A 21,909-nucleotide genomic window follows, 5' to 3' on the forward strand; every position below is an offset into this window, starting at 1 on the left:
CTGTGTTGGACATGGGCTGTGACTGGGGCGAATTTGGTGTGCTGGCACGCTCAGCCGTCTCTGTAAATAGCATCGCCATACAATGATATCCTAGCTACCATACTCTCGAGTTGTAACAATCGACACAGGATGATCGACAATTTCCAGATGCGTATCCCGCCAGACTCATTGATTATTGGATATCTCCTCATCGATCGAGTAGATGCACGCCCATGGGATCCCAGTCACAACGACCAGTAGGGCGTGGCTGTCCGGTTTCGGCCCCGAACTACTAGGAAAGCAGTGTTCGGACCCGGGATATCTATCCAACACCGACCAGTCCGTCCGTACATTCAGGTCTCCGTGAGTCAGTGTACCCCTATGAACTGTGGAGTAGCATTAAGATAGTATCAACGACCGGGCGACTTCTAGGAAGACCAACCAACCTCAGGCTACTGAACCCCATCCAGGCAACAATCACTTGCGAGCAGATCATCGAGCATTTGGCAGCAGTAGTAGGATTCTCGTGTCCACTATGCCTTACTCTGCCGGCAGGATCCGTTCCGTCAGTCTTTCTGTCCCTTCTTTCCCGAGATGGAGCAATTCAATTCTCACAGAATGGTCCATCCATAGCAGTTTAGCCAGTAGCGGGAGTCTATGCGAATGGATGGTGGAACCCTCTCCATACCGTCATACCAACAGATTCCGGAGATGTTGATCGCCGTGACCTTGCAATACATTTAGTCCAACCGAGCAGTGTGGCAGTGTGCTAGCTCGAGAGTGGGCCATGAAGCCTACAGAATCTGAAACGACAGATGGGGCACCTTAACGACCAATGTTCTTCAACACCGGCCCAAGCAGCAGGATTGTGGGCTTGGCGACATGTCGACTATCACTGCCTAAGGCCTGCAAAGCACAAATGGAGACGGACGTATTGGCCCCATCAGTACTCCGTCGTCCATACTAGTGAGTATCTAGTGTGTTCTCAACACGGAGACGGACGAGCCGCAGTAAACCCCGAGCTTTTGCCACGAGGTGACAGCAATCAATCAATTAATCAATCAATTCTTCCTCCGCAATCACACCCGTGCGAAGGATGGCAGCTGCCTGCCTACTCCCAGCTAGCAGCAGCCCGATAGAGTGAATAACCCGACCCACTACCACACAACTGATGTCCGAAGGAGTTGACGTAACTTGGACTCACAAGGGTCATTTAATCTACTGACCAGGCCAATTAGTCCCCAATACACTCGTACAAGAAGTCATTTGATTGATTGCTCAATGAATTGATTGCCCGAATGAGGTCGGCAGAACTATGTCCGTTCCGGACAGTCCGCGGAGTTCGGACAGTACATTCACCGTCCCCGAGACATCTGACGAAATGGGTTTCTAATGGTTCCTCAATATTCTCGCAAACAGATACTACTAGTCTTAGGCGGCCATAGTTACCCGTGGCTCTCGTCAACACCTTATTCTAGGATTGGAAATCACATCCTAGTTATGCACAATACTACTCGCATTCAACCTCTTTGCTATCGATTACCAATCTGATTTGATACGGCGTTCCGGAGCCTTCCAGACACTCCTAATCCATGGTACAGACCGATACCTGTACTACCACCCTCGTCGGGCAGGCCGACAACTAGACTAACTACTAATAATTAATTACTACCAAGCAGGGTAAGGCGTCTGCGATATGTGTACGCCCATTTTGGCTGTGCACCCAGCCCTCTATACACACACAACACAACAGCTACGCACGCACTTGGATGAGGCTCTGCTGTGCTGGCTTCTGCATCACTAGTCCTGCAACCAGCCAAAATCCACCTTAGGCACCCAGCCCCGTCACAGTGGTACATCAACAAATCGCAGCTCTGGCTGTCCGTTTTAGAATTTCCGAGTCAACGGGCAACTGCAAAGTAGCAAGCGCCCAAGGCGGCACCTGGTTTTGTCATTGTGTCGGCAATCTGCAGTATTAGGTTCATTAAACCAGGCCTGGTCAAAGTCGTTGAACAGACCTGTACCAGCTCCACTGGTGAACGTTATTATGATATCAACTAGCCCTCTGGATTTTAAATAACCGCAGCAGTGCCCCCTGCGCCTGGTGGACTACTATTGGGCCAAGGCTAGTACTACCTAGTGGGATCTACAGATGGTGATTGGTACCCTCGTTTATTGGTGTCACTCTCATCAACACATGGTAGCACTAGGGATATATTCTCCCAGCAGACAAAGTCTACAAGACGACAAGCCACTGTTGTAGCTATGCAGTCAATATTATTCTCAGTACACAATCAGCTTCAGCGTGTCGATCATTGAATCATCGAGTCACGCCGGTGTGCTCCTTTCGAGCATGAAGGGTGTGGCATGGGTCGCAAATAGTAAGCGAGCGGGCTGTAACAGAGGTGCCCAGCTTATTACACCGTACACTGGCGCAAAGGGTCTGTGGGCATGGGCACCTATGAGAAAAGATTGCGATATGGAGCAGCGAGTATGAAATTGGGGGCCATTTCTGCCGTTGCTCCGTTCTGAAACTAGTCCCCCTGCTAGGTTGAGGGGGCGGAAGGCTAGGCGATGTTGGCCTCATGTCGCTGCCACGTTAGGATAGCAATGCATCGATTATTGCAAAAATGGGGCCAACAATATAATGTTGTATTGGTGGAGGAACACCAAGAAGAAAGGGGAAAAAAAGACGCATTGTTGCGAACCTTGCCTACTCAGCCATAATTAGTCAAGAGTTAACTTTCTTAATCATTTAATTTTTTTATTGTCTTCACGAAACACCATCAATATTATGATTCTGAGTGGCAGCGCATTGAATCTGATGAAGGGGGACAATGATGTGACTATAATGATCGTCAGATCTATAGGAAAGTCAGACAAGGTTCCTGAAAGCTTGAGGATTCCTCAGGCCGGGCATTGAGCCGTCGCATGAATGCCTCCGTCTTTTTCCCACGAGGCGTGCTGGCATTAATTTAGCATGGCCGATAAGGATTGCACCATCCCTCCCTTCCCGTCAAACGCCATGACCTTTGCACGTGGAGTCCCCGTACTTTGTCCAAGTGGGTTTTCGTCATCCTCCCATTCCTGGCGGCGTGCGGGGCGGCCAAGATTAACCCATGCCATCCTGTCAACCGTGACTCACGTCCACCGGGAATGAAAGTTGCGCGCGCGGAAATTAATGGCCGCTCCATCCGACATGGCCAGACGGACAGTCCAGATGCTACCCACAGAGTAGTTACTCGAAGGTCCTCTCGATGTGAATCATAGACCTGACGCTAACTTATTATTTCCACACTTAGCGTGCAACTACCTATTCCGAACTAAACTTCCAGTCCGACAAGTTCATTATAAGTTTAATATACCTGAAAATGGCAATACGATATCCTTTCCTAGCTTCTAAACCTTTCTCAGGATAATGTTCTGCACCCAAAAGGATATTGCGTTTTTTGGGACTAACGGTCAAGACTACTGCAGGCCTGGCGCACACTGCATTCCTGAATATTATTAATATCTCTGATGCCGCAGAAGCCGGCCAGTGAGACGATCGAGCAAGCAAACATACCAACCAGGTGTGCCGTCCGCCAAGGACTAGTGCTTCTAGATATGTACCAGAAGGTTCGATTCAGTATCTGGCAACCCTTGGCCGCCGCAGGCGCTTCCCCAATCCCTGTCAAAATGTGCATCCTCATGCACTAGTAGTAGGCCGTCGGCATGCAGAAATATACGAGCACTACCCTGGACCAATGATGACGCTATTTGCCCAGCTCTAGTGCACAAGGTCGGCTCGCGAGGCCTGATGAAGAAAGAGGACAGAATAGCCAGGCACACCCATACGAGATATGGTTACATGTGTATGAGTCGGGTCGAGTCATGGGTTGCGATCTCTTGTATCAGATGGAGACACACACATGCAGATGCAGACTCTCACAGAAAAGACATGAGCCAAGGTAAAGTAAAATTGCTTGCCGCTTTTAGAATCCAGACATTCCGACCGGGCAATACATGTGATATGTGATTCATCGACGGCTTAACGTACTAGTAGGCCTACCCACCACCTCTCTGCGCTTGAATCAGGCTGAGGAAATTCAGTGTTGGACCAATAAGCTACGGACCATGAACCGTAACTGCCATCAGCCCTACACATGGACAGTGATGCAGACAGGAATACTCATTGACACCTGGCTCTGAGGCAGTGTATGTCAGTCAGACTGAAATATGCAAGTGATTGAGCCTCATAGGAGGTAAAACACGGGAGCGTGCTAGTAAGGCATCCTAGGTCCCAAGGCCCAATATCCAAATACGGTAAGTAATTCGTATAGCCAATTGCAGCGGAGGAATGACACCTTGGGGCTGAAAAGCCTCTCGCCTTTTGTGCAATGTCACTGGCCCGCTCGTCTACCAGTGGATTCAGGTGGTCCCCGCTCCGTCGTTCCCCCTCCCGGTTAGTATCCACAGGATTTCTTGGGGGTTGCCGATCGGATTTGTAATGGCATCCACTAACAGTACGCAGGGGTCCTTGTCCTTAGATTACAAACCGAATCTGGCAAGAGCCTTGACATTGGGGGCTCTTCGAATTGTGATTCTCCTCCGCAGCTACATAGCCACCTAGCTAAATGCCTCCTTGGGGGTAGTGTCCGGAATGTTGTATGCACCAACACCAGGTACAAGCAGGGGCCCTTGATAATGCAATAATCTCGGGGCAATGTGCATGCATCCATCTATCCCATCAAGGGAGGTGAGGAGTACTGACCACTTCGCGATAAGGCTATCTATTATCCAGAAGCGCTAACGGATAACAATATTACGACTTCTTATGGCAATTGACGATAATGAAAGATAAAATGAAAACCTTAATGTTAAAAATAAAACGGAAAGGAAAAAACACCATCGAAACTAACTCAGCAACCGAAAGGCTGTATTGCGGGAACAGAGAGTCAGTCAATCAGTCAGTCAACTTCTAGGCCGGAGATTGGTAGCCTCCGAAACAAGGCTATCTTCCCCATCTCCGGACTGTCCGCAACCCGGGCTGTGCTTGATCGAAGTTAGGAAATCAAGTGATCAACTGATCTGCAAGTTTCTCTCCCTTCTCCATGTCTCATTGCGCCCAATCCAACTGCAACTTCCAAGCATCGGCAAGGTATGGACATGGACATGATGGTTGACAAAGATAGATGAAACAAACACCACACCCTCCAGAAGCAAGTCATCCAACAAATCAGCAACTGGCATTGGCTTACCTATAAGGGAAAAGGAATGTGACTTTTCAGAATAAGTATAGCTAAGAGAGTGGATGAGCAGCGCCGCCCCCCCTTCCGTCTCTGTCCCCTCTCCCCTCCCTTTTCCCCTCATTCCCACCACCCGTTCGGAATAGGTGAGATCTTTATCCTTAGTGTGCTGCCAAGATCGAGGGGTGCAACGTGGCAGAAGTCGAGACCGTGCACTAGAAGGGGCGCTGCTCGTGTCAATCGAGGCACACTCACCACTTTCACACACACGCACCACCCTTTTCCCTCCATCCCAGTTTGTCCTCGACCTGCAGATAGACTTGACGCAGGTGGTCACTCAGTAACGAGACTAGTAGCCTGATGCCGGTGCCTCATGGTCGGCACCCAAATGGCACTTTTCCAATGATTTCCTAGCAGTTATCTAAATTCGGAAATAAGCGCGAGCGGGCGCACGCGGGCATGATTGGATGGGGCTATTTTGAGAATCATGCATTGCATAGCATGTAAGGTCAACAGAGACCGATGAGCAAAAGAAGGCAGACAACAAAATGTGATGCTCGAAACTCAGGAGCTGAAGAAACTGTGCGTCTATGTGTGCATTACCGGGGCTGTGTGTGGAGGTCGAAAGGATTCCTCAATGTAGTAACTACTGCGTACATTACTATTATACTAGTAACCCAGTAGATACAGTGGTTAGGTAACCGCATCTAGCACTCGTAATCAGCGTAACTCATAGATACGCGAATACGACCCGGCAGCAATTAGGGCCGAACAGTGCCGTGCCGGGCGATACGAAAGAGGTAACCGGACACTGATAGATAACTAGTAGACTAGAGGTAAGTACCACGGAGCAACAGCGTACTGCATTAAATAAAGTATACGGCAACAACCACGTGCTCCATCCAAATTGACCCGTTTCTGCATATGGTTCGCCCAAGACATGGTTCGAAGGAATGCCGCTTGAGGGAAGGAAGGGAAGGGAGGGGGAGAGAAATCCAGCGGTAATCTGCACAAAAAAAGTCGTTAATACGACAGCAATTATGATCTGACTTGAAGGATGGGTAACTATCTTACTAGTAGATTAGTTTTCCCTACTAGCTAATTGAGGATGGTGACATCGGCCGCCAATCATCCTCGACGATGGAGATTAAAACGTGCCTACTAAAGACACAGGCTGCGGAAATTCCACTATTTCCATGGTTCACCCGCACCTGTCGGATTTAAGCGACAAAGACAAAGACAAAGACCGGAATAGTGGTGATGATGGTAGTGCTACCACGATGGTAGGTAGTATTGGAGTAGGTACTTAGCTAGTAGTAGTCACTACTATATCCTGGTTAATGGGTCTTTGGGGGCTACGGGTCTAGGATGAACCATTAGCTAATGGGTTAGTGGTTAGTTGGTCCAGTCTGGGAGATAATTGATTGCCTGAGGACTACAGTAACTCTCCTTCATACAAGAAGTAGTATGTATGGATGTATATGTATGCGTGTGTATGTAATGGATCTCCGCGGATCATCGGCATGGAACACTTGAAACAGAACAACATAACTATTGAAACGCATTCATCAAGCACAAGACGTCTATAGAGTTCATGAGACAATTAAATAAATTCCTCATCTATTGAACAATCGCCCTGCCTCACATGGTGTGATGGGAAGAAGAAGGAGGAGGGGAAAGAGGCAAAAAGAAAGAGGTTGTGTAACCATACCCAACAAATCAATTAATTAATTACCCAATAAACCCATACCAATACAGTATTGATACAAGGCCACCCAACATACCACTAGATTGTAAAAGCCGCGCTTTTCATTTTCAGCCCCCTCCTGGCAGACCAGTCCAACAAACATCCTGCTTAAGCCACGCACACTCAACCCTCACACACACCCTTTCGCTCGTTTCAAAGCCCAGGGAACGAATGTGATTGGGTCACTCGGTTCGAGACTACGTTCTTAGGCCGTCCATCGGTAGGACAAATCTCCAAGCCTAATTTCTATTTACTGAAGTTGGAAAAGCTAGTAGCTAGATTAGGAGCCCGCCATGCTGGGCCCATTCTCCCCCACACCCACACCCACACAACACATACTCAATCACACTCGACATGCGAGGTTGACTTATCATCAAGGGGGTGAGTGGGTGTGGGAATGGAAGGATGGCCATGCAGCAGCAGCAGCAGTAGCTTCTTGGGGCTTTTGACCGTCTCGGTTGGCTCAATTGAACGGCTTCTCTTTTTAAGACACGCTATCCAACTAGTCCGGAAAGGGCCCGTTGTTGCATTCGTTTCGAATCCTGGACCGACAGAACTCAGCTCCTCTCGGCACTGCATGATTTGACAGGGAATATACGACCGTAGAATCTCGGGAGAATGCTGCATGATGGGGGGGAAGACATAACGCATAGCCTAGTTAGTAGACAGTTGTAGTCGTATCGTACTAATGCAATTTGATCTGTGTATTTGATGAATACTAAGAGGCGGATTGCTGTATATACTTGGATAGAGGGATATTGTGCCTCTTCTCAGGCATTCGGGCCTGTCCGGTAGCTACTTACTATCTCTGGCAGATCGATATGGAACCACATGGTCGTCGAGATTGGTGGACCAACCGGGGGAGAAGAGCAAGAGAGGGGGGGGCTGGCTGGCTTGGTCTAGCTAGCACTGCCTGATATCATGGATCCTGTTTAACCCTCCGTGGCCGCGCCTCCCACTCTCGCTTTCGCTCTCTCGGCCATATCGGTCATCGGGGTCCGCCAAAACAGCCTCACGCCTTTTCCTTCCCTCCCCCTCCCCCTTCCCTAGGATTCCCTCTAGTCCACACCGGGCATTAGTGACGCAGCCCTGCACATCCGCCAATCCATTCGGGAAAAGTTCCCTACCAACACATGGTCAAGCCATGCATACCCTGCAAGTCTCCAGCCATTCCCAATTTGATTATTACCTTTATTTTCTTTTTCTTTTTTTTATTCTTCCTTAATTCAATATTATCCTTTTGGGTTTGGGAAAAATAAAAATAATTATTACCCATAATAATTTAATTCGAAAAAGGAAAATGTCAATTATAATAAATTCTTCGGAGCACGGACTAACGCTGCTATCGCAACGGTTCAATCGACCATCACGGACGGGCTGCTTTCATTCGGACCCGGGGCTTAGCAGGCATAAGCTACAGACCTGTTCTCCAGCTGATCGACCCATGGCTTAGTTTTAAATACTGAACGCATCCTGTGTCTTTTCTTTTGAGTTTCAGATGTTGATCATCCTTGACTCGTGACTCTCACTTGGATTCAATATCTATATAGTCAATCCCAGATCCTCTCTCTGGCTCCTCATCTTCTTTCAACTTCATCTTCCTCTGATATCATCATCAGTCCAACTGCTTTCCACTTTCTACTACTACTTGTATATCTCTGCTTTTTGTGAACAAGAGCTTTGATCTATATATACCATCAACCCCCTCTATTATACTTCAATCCAAGATGCATCGGTCTTCCAATTACTCATATCAACAAACCTCGAGCTCGAGGAGCTCCAACCACGGCACCAGCAGCGCTTTCAGTCCTAATGCCAACCCCAATGAGGACTGGACCAAGATCTCAGACCTTGCAGAGCGTCGCCGGATACAGAATCGCATTGCTCAGAGAAACTACCGTAAGTTATCCTGCTCGCCGCTTGATTGTCTATGTTGCGACACAAGGCTGACTGAATGCGATAATAGGCAAGAAGCTAAAGCGCCGCCTCGAAGACTTGGAGAAGAGAGCCGCAACTGCTTCGACATCTCCAGAACGGTCACACGAGGGTTCGGAGTCGCCGAAGGCGGTGGTGCACACTGTCAAGTCCCGCACCAAACAGGCTCGCACAACCAAGTCTAGCTCAGATGCAACCCGTCACACCTCCGCGCAACGAGGCTCTTCCTATGACAGCCACTCCACCCAGGAAGATCGCGGATCGTCGATGTTCTCCCAGCAATGCACTCGACAGCTCTCAGCCTCGCCGCCTCCCGTGTTCTCTTACCCCTCATACTCCCACTTGGAATCCTATGGTCACCATTCGTACGGACAGCCACCTTCCTACCACTCTCTCAACAACCACTACAATGATCTGCCATACGGAGAGTACGGAACAACGCTGCCTTCGATCCTGCCTGGTCCGATACTCGGATCGGGCGCAAAGAAGCACCACTCGTACGCCGATGACGAGATTGTCAGCCCCTTCAGTATGAGCTATGCATCCATGGCTGGCATTGATCTGGGTCCGACACCGCAACACCTTCCAGAGCACAACATTCCTGTACATGCCCCTCTCTCTACCTGATGCCGGTCTGTGCAAGAAATACCAGGGTTAGCGGAGCTAATGCCGTCTTTCAGATGCCACCTTTGTCTTCAGTCTACAGCGATGATCATTCCTCCCCTTCCACCCCAGCAGAGCCTCTCCTAGGTTGTCCTCTTACACCGAAGTCGGACCCGTGTTCCCCCCACTCATACTCGCTGTTCTGATTTGATGTTGATTTTTACTGAAGGCTAGCGGTGGTACTTTGTCTTCCTCTTCTTATTTCTTTTTCCCTTCTTATCTTTTCCCTAGATTCACCCCACTCTTGCCCGCTTTAATGACAGTTATGATGTATTATCGAGTCAAGGTTGGATGTAACCGCATGATTCACCTTTTTGATTTCTATGTTTCTTTTGTTTGCGATTGATGAATTTGTTTCCTTTGTGAGCATCTTTCTCTTCTTCTCTTTATTATTCCCCCCCAGAGGAATATTTTGTGGACTGCGCTCCAGAAAGGACCCCACCCCGGGTCCCGCGCATTGCTTTGAGGTTTATTTGATTTGTGCAAGCCGATAGATGCATGTTTTGCGGCGTTTATGATGAAATGGAGGGGGGGGGTGGGGTGGAACAAGGCTACAGGTGTATGCGTGTGTGGGAAATTGGCTATTATTGGGAAAGCAATTGTTCCTTTTTTTTTTTTTTTTTTTCTTCTCATTTCTTTCTTTTCCTTACCGACCGATCAATCCGTCCGTCCGTGTGTTTCAAAAGATAGATTACCATACTTTTCTGAATCGAGTCTGGCTTCAACCAAGCCGTGTTGCTATGCAATGCCACTATCCTCCATCTAGAAATTCCTCGAGTTCGAATCGAGCCGAGGCCAGGTCAAGGTCAGGTCAGGTCAGGTCTCAGGCCCGCCAGCGACCCAAAAAGTTACTTTGTCGGCAACTCCACCCATCCCGAAATCCCCGCGCATGTCTCCGGTCCCAAAGTGGGTAACTGCCAACCCAGACCGTGGACGGGGAGGCTTTCGCCTCCCGCCGATGGCTGTGTCTGCTGATTGGTCGGCTCGTATGGCAACCCTGGGGCAGCAGTGGATTTGAACCTAAGGGGGGGTTGCGCTTGGCCCCTTGACACTAAAACCAGTAGGCCCAGTTTTAGTGGCCTAACTTACTGTTTACTTGAAATGGGACAATTAATTCCTTTTCCAGTGAGCAGTTTGTGGTTTACCGGATCCAAACAAGCGTGATTTCACATCCACTGTTGTTAGCTAAGTACTACAAGCTAGCTAGCTATGTTAGTGTACCCTTGGCTCAGTCAGGTAGATTAGTAAGTACGTAGTTAGGCAGTCGAGTCGAGTCGAGTCGAGTCGGGGTATGAGACGATCCCGACGGTGTTTTTTGATTCCCGTGTCCGTTTGTGCATACACGGTCCTGCTCTATCTACCTGTTAACTTACTTGATAATGAAAAAGAAAAGAAAACATACACGGGCTTCTTCAGTCAAACTTAGTTACATCCTCGGCAATTGAACAACTCAAATATGCACAGTAAGTTTAAATAAGTAAATCGAATTGGGGATGTATGCCTCGGCACAGAAACTCAATCAATTCAAATCACACCGTTTTGGGGGCCGTAGTAACTTGCTACTTAGTACTCCGTACATGGTTTTTTAGTCACGGGTTTGCGAGATTTGTTCATCGTGCATACCATACATACATACTACTTACAAACAGTTAGTTAGTTAACTTGGAGGGCATACACAGCCTTGGGGCCATTTCGCAAAATAGTTACCTAGATAGGTAGTTAACCTAGACCCTAGCTAACTAGCCAGTCTACTATGAAGCTACGTATTGAGTTAAATCGCAAGGCTCTCTTCCTGCTCTACGGAGTAGTACTTTGCTCTGTTTGCTCTCTCTCTGTTCATTGTTCGGGCCCGCGGGCCCCATCCATCCATACTTAGTAGTTGAACTAACTGCTCTAAACGAAGGATTAAAAATTCCCGGCGATACGCCGCCTGTCTCAAACCACTTATCTACTACAAACTAGACCAACACTAACTAAATCAGGGACCATGGGCTGGCTACCTACCTAGACTGGCCCCCAGCTAAGATAAGTTGACTGGGTCTCTGTCTTACTTAGGGACACTTCTTTTTGGCTTTCCAGAAAGACACTACTACTACCTAATTATTTTTTTTTCTTCCATGAGGGGAAAGTAAGCATTCTAGATGGTCACTATAGAGGAAGGGCAAGAAAGAGAACAGGGTATGAGGTAAGTTAGGTTGAACAAACAAGCATTAAACGAGTGAAACCCAAACCCAGACCTTCTTCCCCCAGAACCACACCGGAGTTATCCGCTCGGATCTCGGACTTAGGAATTAGGAGATTAGTATACGTCCTACGTAGGATCTTGTTTTCTTGTGTTACGAGACGTTGCTTGCTATGTGCTGGGTAGTTAGGTTCCAGGCGTTTACTCTCTCCCTTGTTTGTTTGCCCGTCTGTCTTGAGGTCAGTGTTAATTCAGCTGGTAGAAAGTTAAGTTAACTAACTTATTAGCTCACGAAGTACGCGAGAACGAGTCGGTAAGTAAGTAAGTACTTACTAAATCAAGGGAAGGGAGAGAGAGAGTAACTAACTACCTAAATACGATGATTGGGTCCGCTAGGGAATGAGTGCTGTGTGAGTGTGCACTGCATCCCCTCCCCCCCCAAAAAACGCCAGGGCCAGAACCCTGTCCCTGCGACAACGCGGCGTGCCCGTCGAACCCGCTTCCGGCCAACCCGCTGTCTTTCTTTTTACTTTTTTCCCTTTTGGTAGGTGAGATGCCGCAGTGCCCCGTCAATCAGTCGCCAACTATGGAGTATTCCGTACTCCATACCTTAACTAACTAATTAATTACTAAAGTGATGTACGAACGACGGGCGGGAAGGGGAAGGGAAGGGCAGGGAAGTTTTGGGAAAAAAAAAAGGCTGGAATGTGGAAATATGAGCGGGAGATCGATGCTGGCCCGACCGGCACCGTCGCTCTCCCTTCCTTAGTTGGTTAGTACATGAGTGAAATAAATAAGATAAAATGGTTCCCTTTTTCGTTCTAAGAATGTACTTCGTACTTAGTGGGGCTCTGCTTTTTGCTGCTGTCTCGCTCGCAAAATCGGCAGCAGGAAGAAGATCAAGAAGGGAAGGGAGAGAGAAAGTTACGAACATGTGTGCTGCTGCTGCTGCTGCGCCTCCACAGCTCCCGGCATGACGTGGTACTTGTCCTACAGGGTTGTAAGTAGTGTGCTTCGATGACTGGTTCTGAGATGTCTCTCGAGTCTAGAGAATTTGTCTTGACCCGCTTGCTGGTGTCTGTCTTTGTCTTTGTCTTGATTTTAGTTAGTTACTATTTACTGCATATGGAGCTTGGATCGAGTGGGTGAGTACCTTTGGAGGGAACAATGAGGTGACGCTAATACGTACTGGCATCTCGATTTCTACTTGGAGATAGATCCTAGCTCAGATTATCAATCAATTCTAAGTGATTTACCAATCAACCATTAGTTAACATTAGTTAGTTATACATCTGACAGTATGTAAGTACTTTGATCATTTTAAGCCTTCCATGTACTCCGTAGCGGCCCGCCCATCTACCTACACCCAACACGGGGGGACAGGTTATACTTTGTACCAAGATATCTGATTTCCTTGGCTTCTGCAGGGTTAGTAGAGTATACATCATTTTACTCCGAATAACGAATCTCTCTTCCCACGGCTCTCTCTCTGAGAATAATAATGAAAGCCGCAAGGCTGCTACTACCAGCAAGCACTCAATACACACATACTACATACATATTCTTGCATCGGACAACCCCGATGCAAATTAATCACTACTTGTACAGCTGTCTGTCAATCAATCAATCAGTCTCTGTCAAATTCAGACCCCTAGCGTCAAGCATCGTACCTACCAGATTCAGTTCTTATTTGCCATGCAAGTCAGTACTTACTTACTGTCCACATGATGTGCTCACCTTAAGGGTTAAGATGCGGATGGCTGGCTGGCCGGTAATTGCCCGGAAGTAAAGCTGTATGGCCAGGATACAAATTACTCATACCCTCCATTTCTTTGTTTGTATACCACAGACATACATGTGAGTGGCGATAGCAGAAAATCAAGAAAAAGAAAGATAAAAAAAAATAAAATGAATGCAACGCTGAGTTATGCAACAGTTACAGCCGCAGAAAATCCAAAGCCAAATCAAATCTAAATCTAAATGTACGTTTGCTCCGCTGCACGCCTTAGGTAGAATTAGAACTAGACCAGACCATGCCCGACAGACAGACAGGCAGGCAGACAGCGTGGCAGACGTTAGATGCATAGAAAGATAGATAGATAGGATAGTAGTATAGTTGAACAAGGCTCATATTTACGAGTCTACTGCAGCCACACATACACATACACACACACAAGACTGGCTTCTGTCTCGGAGTTAAAGAAACGTTACTGTTACTTCTCTTTCGATTATAAATCTAAATCTAAATTATTTGAATGTGATGTGATGTATACTCACCTTCCCGTACTTTTTCTTTTCATTTCCCCAAGTTTTAGTTCTGAGTCTTTGTACAACGTTCAGAAACGGAGTGAATGTTTCGCTGGCACCAACCAACCAAGTGCATCATCTATCGCAATCATCTACGTATCGTATTCATCAATTTTCAAGTCAAGGAGGTAGACAGATAGATGAAGAGGAGGCTCAGAATGACCAGGACCAGGATTATCCACCCTCATCTCTTAGCGTTGCAGCAACCAGGCTAAAGTTGCACGAGGGATGCGCGATGGGCAACAGAATACATCAGAAGCGCCGAACGGCTCGGACGCCAGGGATTTCCGAAAGGGAGAAATCAATCTAGTCTAGTCTCGTCTCGTCTCGTCTAGTCAAGACAAGTCGAGACGAGACGAGAGGCAGTCAAAGGGACCTGACTTGACTTGGTGGGTGGAGTGAGTGAGTGAGGGGTGAGGGGTGAGGGGAAAGGGAAAAGAAATGCATCCATCTCGTATAGGCTGAAAACCCATCCTCCACCCCCTTCCCCCTCACCTCACCTGCCAGTATTGCATTGATTGGGGGAAGGGGAGGGGGGTAGAATTCGTCATGCATGAGTGACACCAGGAGGCTCAAGAGAAAATAAATTAATGCATTGGCAGGCAGTAGTGTAGTATGCAGATACGGAGTCGGACAAGCTGAAATGAACATCGGTGAAATCCGATTCCATCCCCCATAATGTATTTTATTTTCGTACAGTAATTTATTATCAATATCTAAGAGGAAGAGGAAGATGGGAAAGCCTTGTTGATTGGTGGTAAGGCTTGGCTGGATGCCTTGTCTGTTTGAAAGCTGGATGGGGGCCTCATGACTCACGCACTCATGGCACACACAATAGCCAAATAATGAATCCTTCAAGGCAAGTAACTAATTGTGATGGTCTAACTACCCCATACAGATAAGTTATCAGTTGGACGCCTAATTCGCAATAAGTAAACAATCTATTAAAGTTCTCATCGTTTATTTTATTACTATATCTTACTATCTCTTGTTAACGCCACGGAAGGGGACCATAAAAGTTGCATTACAAATAACGATGATAGCTACAATACTGAGTAAGTATATTATGCATCGGACGGACAGAACATCTCTCCGACTCCGATCGGAGGGAGTCAGTCAGTCAGTTAGGTCAGGTCATCACTTTAATTTCCCTCTTTTGTTTTTTGTTTTTCGATTAACCCGTCCAGGGTCTGAAGATTACGCTCGACCGGTCGGTCGGTCGGTCGGCCGGACCGGATGAATACTCCTTTGAACTAGATAAGTTAGTTCCTAGTGAGATTAGTTGATGAGACGGTGCCATTCTAGACTCCTGCTTATTATTATTATGATATTATCCTAATCGTTCTGTGGGACTTGAAATACCACGTGTGATCCTTCGATCCTTTCGTTTCTGCTATCTTTGGTAGTTGCCTAGCCGTTTACATCATGTCTCATAGTAATTTATTTGAGGAGATTTGGTAATATGTGTGATGCGATATAGCTTGAACAGGAAATGGCTAGCGATAGTAGATGTTGGATGCCTATTGTGTTATTGTGCTTGGGGGGCATGAAATGGTTCTTTCACATGCACGATCATACTTGCTAGCTACTAGATTGATAATACTCAAGCAGCTAGACTTGTAGTCATTCTAGACAATAATATTCCTGAATATAGACGCCTTCTACTACTACTACTACTACTACTACTACTACTACTACTGACCCAGGTATATATAGGATCGTGATGGTGGAGAACATATATTTCATGCTCATATATATACTATATACTACTCCGTATATTCCATAGCACCACTCACTAGCTGCATCGGAGATGCTAGGGTAGTATTCTATCATCCATAAGTATACCTTTTTCCTGATCAGGAAGTACCTATCATAGACAAAGAAAACTATTATCTGGCTGCAGGATGTTTGACAGAATGCCGAGTTATGCATGTGCTTATCTATGGGGTGGGTTAGTGGCCGAGTCAGATATGAGTTTGTCATCTTCCCTATATAAGTTACTTACTAAACTAGAGGGTTTGATTATTACACCTACGATCGAGTGTAATGCCTGGTTTGATCTGATGCTATTCCTGTGTTCTATGCTAGGCAACGATGAATAGAATAGATGTAGCCTGATATTGGATTGAATATAGCTGCCTAGTCTGGTGGATTGGGAAGTAGGCATGGACATACGTATGATATACGTGTATTCGGTCTCCAGAATATGGCCGCCTGATGCACATGAACTGTGTGATAATTATTTACGTGATAGCTGATTCCGTATGTGTCTACTGGGTAGGTAATGGAGGGGATAGGAGTCACAGGCTTCGTGGTTTGCTACTGATGGACCAGACCGAGTATCTTTGGAAAACCACAGGCGGAAGAATAGTATATGTTTTTACGAGCCACGATGTTGATCGCGGTTCCAAGTTGCATGTTCAGTCTACATCACGAACTCTACTGCACCTCACTCATCAATTCATACAATCATACTTTATCCATGATTCTCCTCTGTACTGTATTCGAACGTGAATCTGTACGCCAAAGACGAAGAAACTCGACTCAACGACGCCTCGATGCAGGTCAACAGGATGAGCTGAAACGAACAGTGCGAACTCAAGCGAACAAGGTCAATAGACAAGCGTGGTAGAAGTAGTGTATCGGTTTTGCGGGAGATAGTGATGGCCACGAGTAAGAGATAGTGCGGTAGGAAGATAGAGGGTGATGATTCCAAATATTTCACTAGATGGAGCACAGACAGGCAATAGAAGAGATGAAGAGCATAAGAATATATAAGTGAAAAAAGAACAGAAAGGATTAGGAAAGATGTAAAACATCCCTCGAATAGCTATCCCAACAGAAAAAGCACAAAGACCAAGGCGATCCGTTATCCGGCCTCCGCTCCATTGATGCTCATCTGGTTAGGATTGTATCGCCGTCTGCGCATGGGCGCCTTTTTCCTTTTCGCAATGGCGGCACTCTGTGCGCTGCCGGGGGCGCTCCCCATTTCCGTGTCCCCATCATTATCAGCATTATCAGCCTCCCCGTGCAGCGCCTCGTACCGTGCCAGCTCATCCAGTTCCCGAACATCAAGAGGCTTCATCCGCAGCCACTTCATGCGCGGTCCTGAGCGTGAGCGTTCCGACACGCGGAAGCCATAGATTCGGGATTCGTAGATCCGACCCGGTCCAAGACCCGGGCTAAAGTTGACGGTACGCACGCCGTTGATCTCAACAGGCTGGTTGGGAGGAGGCACATCCGGCACCACTTGGTTGTTGATCGAAGAAGATGTCAAGGAGGAGGAGCGGGTCGGTGATAACGCGGCGAGGGAGCTGTCCAGCCGGGGTCCGATATCGAGGTCTGGGAAGGTCATAAAGAACAGGCAACCAAAGGTAGTTCCGAAGAAAGCTCCGTCGACCGAGTGGAACCGACTGTTCGGGGGAGTGTAGAGATCTTGGCAACTAGGGCAGAACAATTTGACCGTCTCTTGGCCAGGCGTGTCGGAACGTCCGACGGGCAGAACCTTGCATCCGTTGCAATAGACTCGCGGGCAGACACCGAAATGTTGCATCTCATACTTCTCAAGCATCTGCTGGATACCGGGCCGTGAAGTGATGTAGCGTTGATGGATCAGTCCGTAAAGCAATTCAGCAGAGCTCTCGATGACGCTCAGATCACTCGCGACTCGTGCATGCCTCCGTTCCCCTGCCCTGCGGTATCCTGGCGGCTTTTCATCTCCTAGAATCTCGTCCTCATCCTCTTCTTCCTCCTCCTCTTCTTCATCTTCCTCGTCCTCCTCGGGTTCCACGTCCAGGATCATTTCCAAGGCCTCCTTGTACATAGGCACCTGCGATTGCAGACCCGTCAGGTTGAAGTCATCTTCGATAAAGTCCTCCGACACTTCCGCAAAGAACTCATGGCCCATCAGGGAGCAGAACGAGGAGATCCAGGACTCCGGGGCCCCTTCCGAAGACGACATGTCGAAGGAGTCGGACGCGGACGACGAAGGCGTCGATTCAGACAGTTGACTCAGATCCAGCCTGTCTAGGCCGTCGGCCAACGCCGAACCTATCTCTCTCGACACGTTGCCGAGCTAGGGGGAGAAACGACTGCGAAATATCTCGTGCGAGATGAAGCGCCGATTAAACCTGCACCAGATGCAATGGGATCTGGTACGAGGTCCCGAAGTCGTGAGCCCTCCTGTGGCAGGAAGGCAAGAATTGGATGGATAAGGTATGATCGGACTGCAGATGACGTCCGCTGTAGGGCTAATAGAATGACAGAGTGGTGATGAATGTCGCGGTCATGACAGTGTGCGGGCGGGCGAGCGGGCGGGCAGATTGTTGTGCGATGAGGGTGTGTTAACGCGACTGAATTGGGTGGGGGGACTCTTCAGCAAACGATGTCTCCCAGAATCACTGACGGCCACAAGACATTAATAGAGATTGATAAAGTTGACCCTTCCAGATGATGGTGGATAAGGATGGATCACAAATCTCCCTGGCTCTTTCTCTCTCTTCCTGAATCGATCGACGGAGGTTGTCGAGGGGCTTCCGAAATTAGGTTCGTGGGGCGGTCGGGAAAGGTGCTCAAACACGAAGAGGGAGCGATAGATAAGGCAGCTAGACGACGGCAGAGTGATGAGTCGGGGCCCAAAAGATAGACAACAGAAAGACCAGATGTCTTCAGATGCAGAGAAGGTGGGTGGCCACACCAACAGCGATTCACAAGTGGAACATGTTTCTGGGATTGGCTTTGGAGGAGGTTGGCGACCGAAAGTCACCCGCCGCTGGCTTTCCCTCCCTCGGTCACGTGGCGATCGACCAGCCTCGACTCCCTGCAGTGTTTCTTCAACTTCTTTACATGGGACAAGACATGGTTATACAGGATAACGACGCTTCATGCTACGATTTGAACAGTCGTGGCTACTGTAGACATAGCCTCATCTTCTAGAACAAGTCTCGGATCACCCGGGACCATTCGCCTTCATCTCCAAGCACTCCTGAGAGCCCCTCTCCCGTGTTCTGGATTTCACCATCATGACCTACAAACCCATTGATTCCCTCGGCCGGTGTCCCGGAAGCCATAAAGTTCCCAAACCCGCCTACTGCCTCAAATAGATTCGTGAGCTCATGGCTCATCTGCAGCCCGTTGAGAGGGCTGTTGCCAAGCTCGCCGATCCCATTCATCGGGCCATACACCGACAAGTCTTCAATTTGGTGGCCAGCTAACCCAGCCATGGCCACCGCTGCACTTGAATGGGGATCATTCGAGTCAGACCCAAAGGGCCGCATAAGCACTCCCAGCCGTTCTCCGATCTTTCGGAGACCTTTGATAGCCTTCCAGAGACGCTTTGACACGTAGGACTTTGTGCTGAACCCGCTGATCAAATTCAGTGCCATGTAGAACTCGTCCCGCACCTGTCGGTTGAACTCTGTCGGTGCATGGCAGACAGCAAGGAAGATGACCGCCAAAGCAGCCACGAGGAAGTAGTTGAAGGTGATCTGTTGGCTGCGGTAAATGTCGGATGTCTGATTGAGTCGAGTGAGCACGCGGATAGTGTCTTTTGCGACGTCCACCACCGTCTGAGCATGGCCCTTATCCTCGGCAATACTTGCTGCGGAGTGCAGGACGGGGCGGTAGATGAGGATTCGGAGCTGATTCATGCGGAGATACAGTAGAACCCTTAGTCGCCTCAGGCCCCGGTTCGTCGACTCCACATGACCATTCTTTGGAGACTCGATCGGATAGAATTTCAAGGCGTCCGGGACCTGTTTATACCACTGCAGGATCTGGTAATCCAGGTAACCTATCTCATCCCGACGTATGTCCGTTGCACCCTCAGAGCCAAGCCCAGAATACCAGATCTTTGAGCTAATGCGATTGTATGATATCATTGATTTCAGATACGGCAACGAAGCATCCTAGGGGGCAATTAGCAGCTGACCAATAAAGTCTTTATTTATGATGTAGCTCACCGGCTCCGGGAGGTTAGGGTCGATGTCTTCATCCTGAATGTTGAAAGGCAGCCCTGTCCCGAGACTCCACCGCCGATCCAGACTGTAGATTGTCCAGAAAGTCTTCACCACGGCAGGCCATTGTTCTTCATCAGGAAACATCTTGTTCAGGGCATCGCGCCGATGCAGACCCATCTCAAGACACATCCGTGCGGCCAGGCCGATGATGCGATAAGCCATGGCATCATCGTCCATGTGAAAATGGAAAGTTGCCTGTCGTTTAATGTGTTAGCGCAACCCCACTGAACAGAGCGATATACCTACAATCATAGCATATATCTGGATTGTCTTGATGTCGAGCGTATCCCAGAGTTTGGATTCAGCTATTGGCTTCACGCTCAGATACAACCGCTGTCCGAGCTCGCTTTGGCCGCCTCCCTCCACGATCAGTGTTATAGCAAGTATCATCTTCAAGAGAACCGTGCTATCATCAGTAAGACCATCAGCACCAGGCAACCCCCGTTGAGCAAACCCCGTGCGTATCGCTGATTCCATGAACGTGTATAGCAGGTTCACTTGCTGGGCGATCTGCTCTATATCTACAAGCGGGTACATGATACCAATCTCCTCTTCGTAGACACGACACAGACGCAGAGCTTCATCTCGCTTGATGGACCATATCGGATCCTTGGTGGGGTGCATCGTGAGAAACGACGGGCCCACATGGGGAGGAGAGCCAGCTGGTGTGACCTGGGCCGTGGTCAAATCGTCTGGTATGACTTCCTCTGGCGGAGCGATACCCATGTTCTGTAGACTAGACCTTGCGACATCGAAGTTAAAAGCAGAGCTGGTAGGTCCCTGGAACCGGGGATGTCTTATGCGTGGTTTGCTCAACGGGGCTTGCATAGGCGTGAACACCGACTGTGAGCCATCACGAGAGAATGCGTCGAAGTTTGGAGAGTCGATGGACGATCTTTGCGACCGAAGATCTTTAAGGTTGGTAAAAAGACTATTTACCTGATCCTGCAATGTCTTGATTTGGTCTGTCATCGACCGGAATTCCCTGGTGGTGGAGAACGGGTTAGCTGAGGATCATGATAACATACTGCAGGGAAAGAAGCCGAAAATGATGATCGACATACTCGGAATCTTTAAAGTTATTATTGCAGCAGTTTGGGGCATATCGACCTATGGAGATGGTAAGTCGCGTTTGCCATGTGTATCACGGAGCTACAGCGCTAAGCTGACTGACATTCGAGGTTAAGGTGTCCACAGCGTTGGCAGGGGACCTGGCCATTGCATTTGATCTTCCGCCTCTTGCATTCGTTACTAAACGGGAAATACAGAATTAATCAGCTAACAGATAAGAGGAAACATGCTAAGCCAGTGACAAGAGGGTTCAACATGGGGGGATGGCAGGCGAGCCGGATCATACCATGCGATGGAGATGTAGCGATTCCGCTTGGAACGAGTATGAGTTCCGTTGGCCGGTTCCGCTTTCCTCTTCGCGGTATCAGCGTCCGGCGTGGCATTCTGGTCGCCAGAATCTGGCTGGGGTGGTGCCATATCAACCTGCGGCGACTCCGACGACATTTTGGATGGAAATCAAGTTGGGACGATTGGTTGTTGGCGCGAAAGAGAGCAGCGACCGGTGCGGAGGGATTCCTTTCGTCTGCTCGATGGCGCGCGGGGTTTCCGTTTCCCCAGATGGCCGGACCGGGAAGGGATCGCCGACGAGGAGATTCACGTCCGGCGCTTTAATTCTTATAAGCTAATGGAAAAGACTCCTAGCAGAAAGTGGGCAAGTACAATGTAGCTGATCCTGATGGTGGTCAAATGACAGGTCGCTTGTTTGCCGTCTAATTTCCAATTGGGTTGTGAAGGTAAAAAGACCGAGCGAGTTCTGTCCATGGTCTATCTTCAGCACCA

The 21,909-nt window shown here is 48.4% G+C and overlaps 4 protein-coding genes across 4 annotated transcripts; 2 read left to right on the forward strand and 2 right to left on the reverse strand.

Annotated features, from left to right (window-relative positions):
- Positions 1 to 8,445: 8,445 nt before the first annotated feature.
- Positions 8,446 to 9,695, forward strand: BO85DRAFT_118037 (bZIP transcription factor). Its single transcript, XM_025653887.1, has 2 exons — positions 8,446 to 8,853; positions 8,921 to 9,695. Exons 1-2 carry the CDS (start codon positions 8,682 to 8,684, stop codon positions 9,514 to 9,516), a joined length of 768 nt encoding a protein of 255 aa, XP_025519740.1. The 5' UTR covers positions 8,446 to 8,681; the 3' UTR covers positions 9,517 to 9,695.
- Positions 9,696 to 12,141: 2,446 nt separating this feature from the next.
- Positions 12,142 to 12,831, forward strand: BO85DRAFT_445217 (uncharacterized protein). Its single transcript, XM_025659204.1, has one exon. The coding sequence runs from the start codon at positions 12,538 to 12,540 to the stop codon at positions 12,709 to 12,711; it is 174 nt and encodes a 57-aa protein (XP_025519741.1). The 5' UTR covers positions 12,142 to 12,537; the 3' UTR covers positions 12,712 to 12,831.
- A 3,901-nt stretch (positions 12,832 to 16,732) lies between these two features.
- BO85DRAFT_118249 (casein kinase II subunit beta) lies at positions 16,733 to 18,441 on the reverse strand. The gene has a single exon (XM_025653889.1). It carries the CDS (start codon positions 18,000 to 18,002, stop codon positions 16,911 to 16,913), a length of 1,092 nt encoding a protein of 363 aa, XP_025519742.1. The 5' UTR covers positions 18,003 to 18,441; the 3' UTR covers positions 16,733 to 16,910.
- Positions 18,442 to 18,852: 411 nt separating this feature from the next.
- BO85DRAFT_445220 (transcription factor domain-containing protein) lies at positions 18,853 to 21,812 on the reverse strand. Its single transcript, XM_025659205.1, has 6 exons — positions 21,416 to 21,812; positions 21,233 to 21,309; positions 21,123 to 21,168; positions 20,305 to 21,043; positions 20,002 to 20,253; positions 18,853 to 19,947 (listed from the first exon to the last, which is right to left on the reverse strand). Exons 1-6 carry the CDS (start codon positions 21,571 to 21,573, stop codon positions 18,973 to 18,975), a joined length of 2,247 nt encoding a protein of 748 aa, XP_025519743.1. The 5' UTR covers positions 21,574 to 21,812; the 3' UTR covers positions 18,853 to 18,972.
- Positions 21,813 to 21,909: the final 97 nt, after the last annotated feature.

This window comes from Aspergillus piperis (genome assembly GCF_003184755.1).
Source record: "Aspergillus piperis CBS 112811 unplaced genomic scaffold BO85scaffold_2, whole genome shotgun sequence".
Lineage (NCBI taxonomy): Eukaryota > Fungi > Ascomycota > Eurotiomycetes > Eurotiales > Aspergillaceae > Aspergillus > Aspergillus piperis.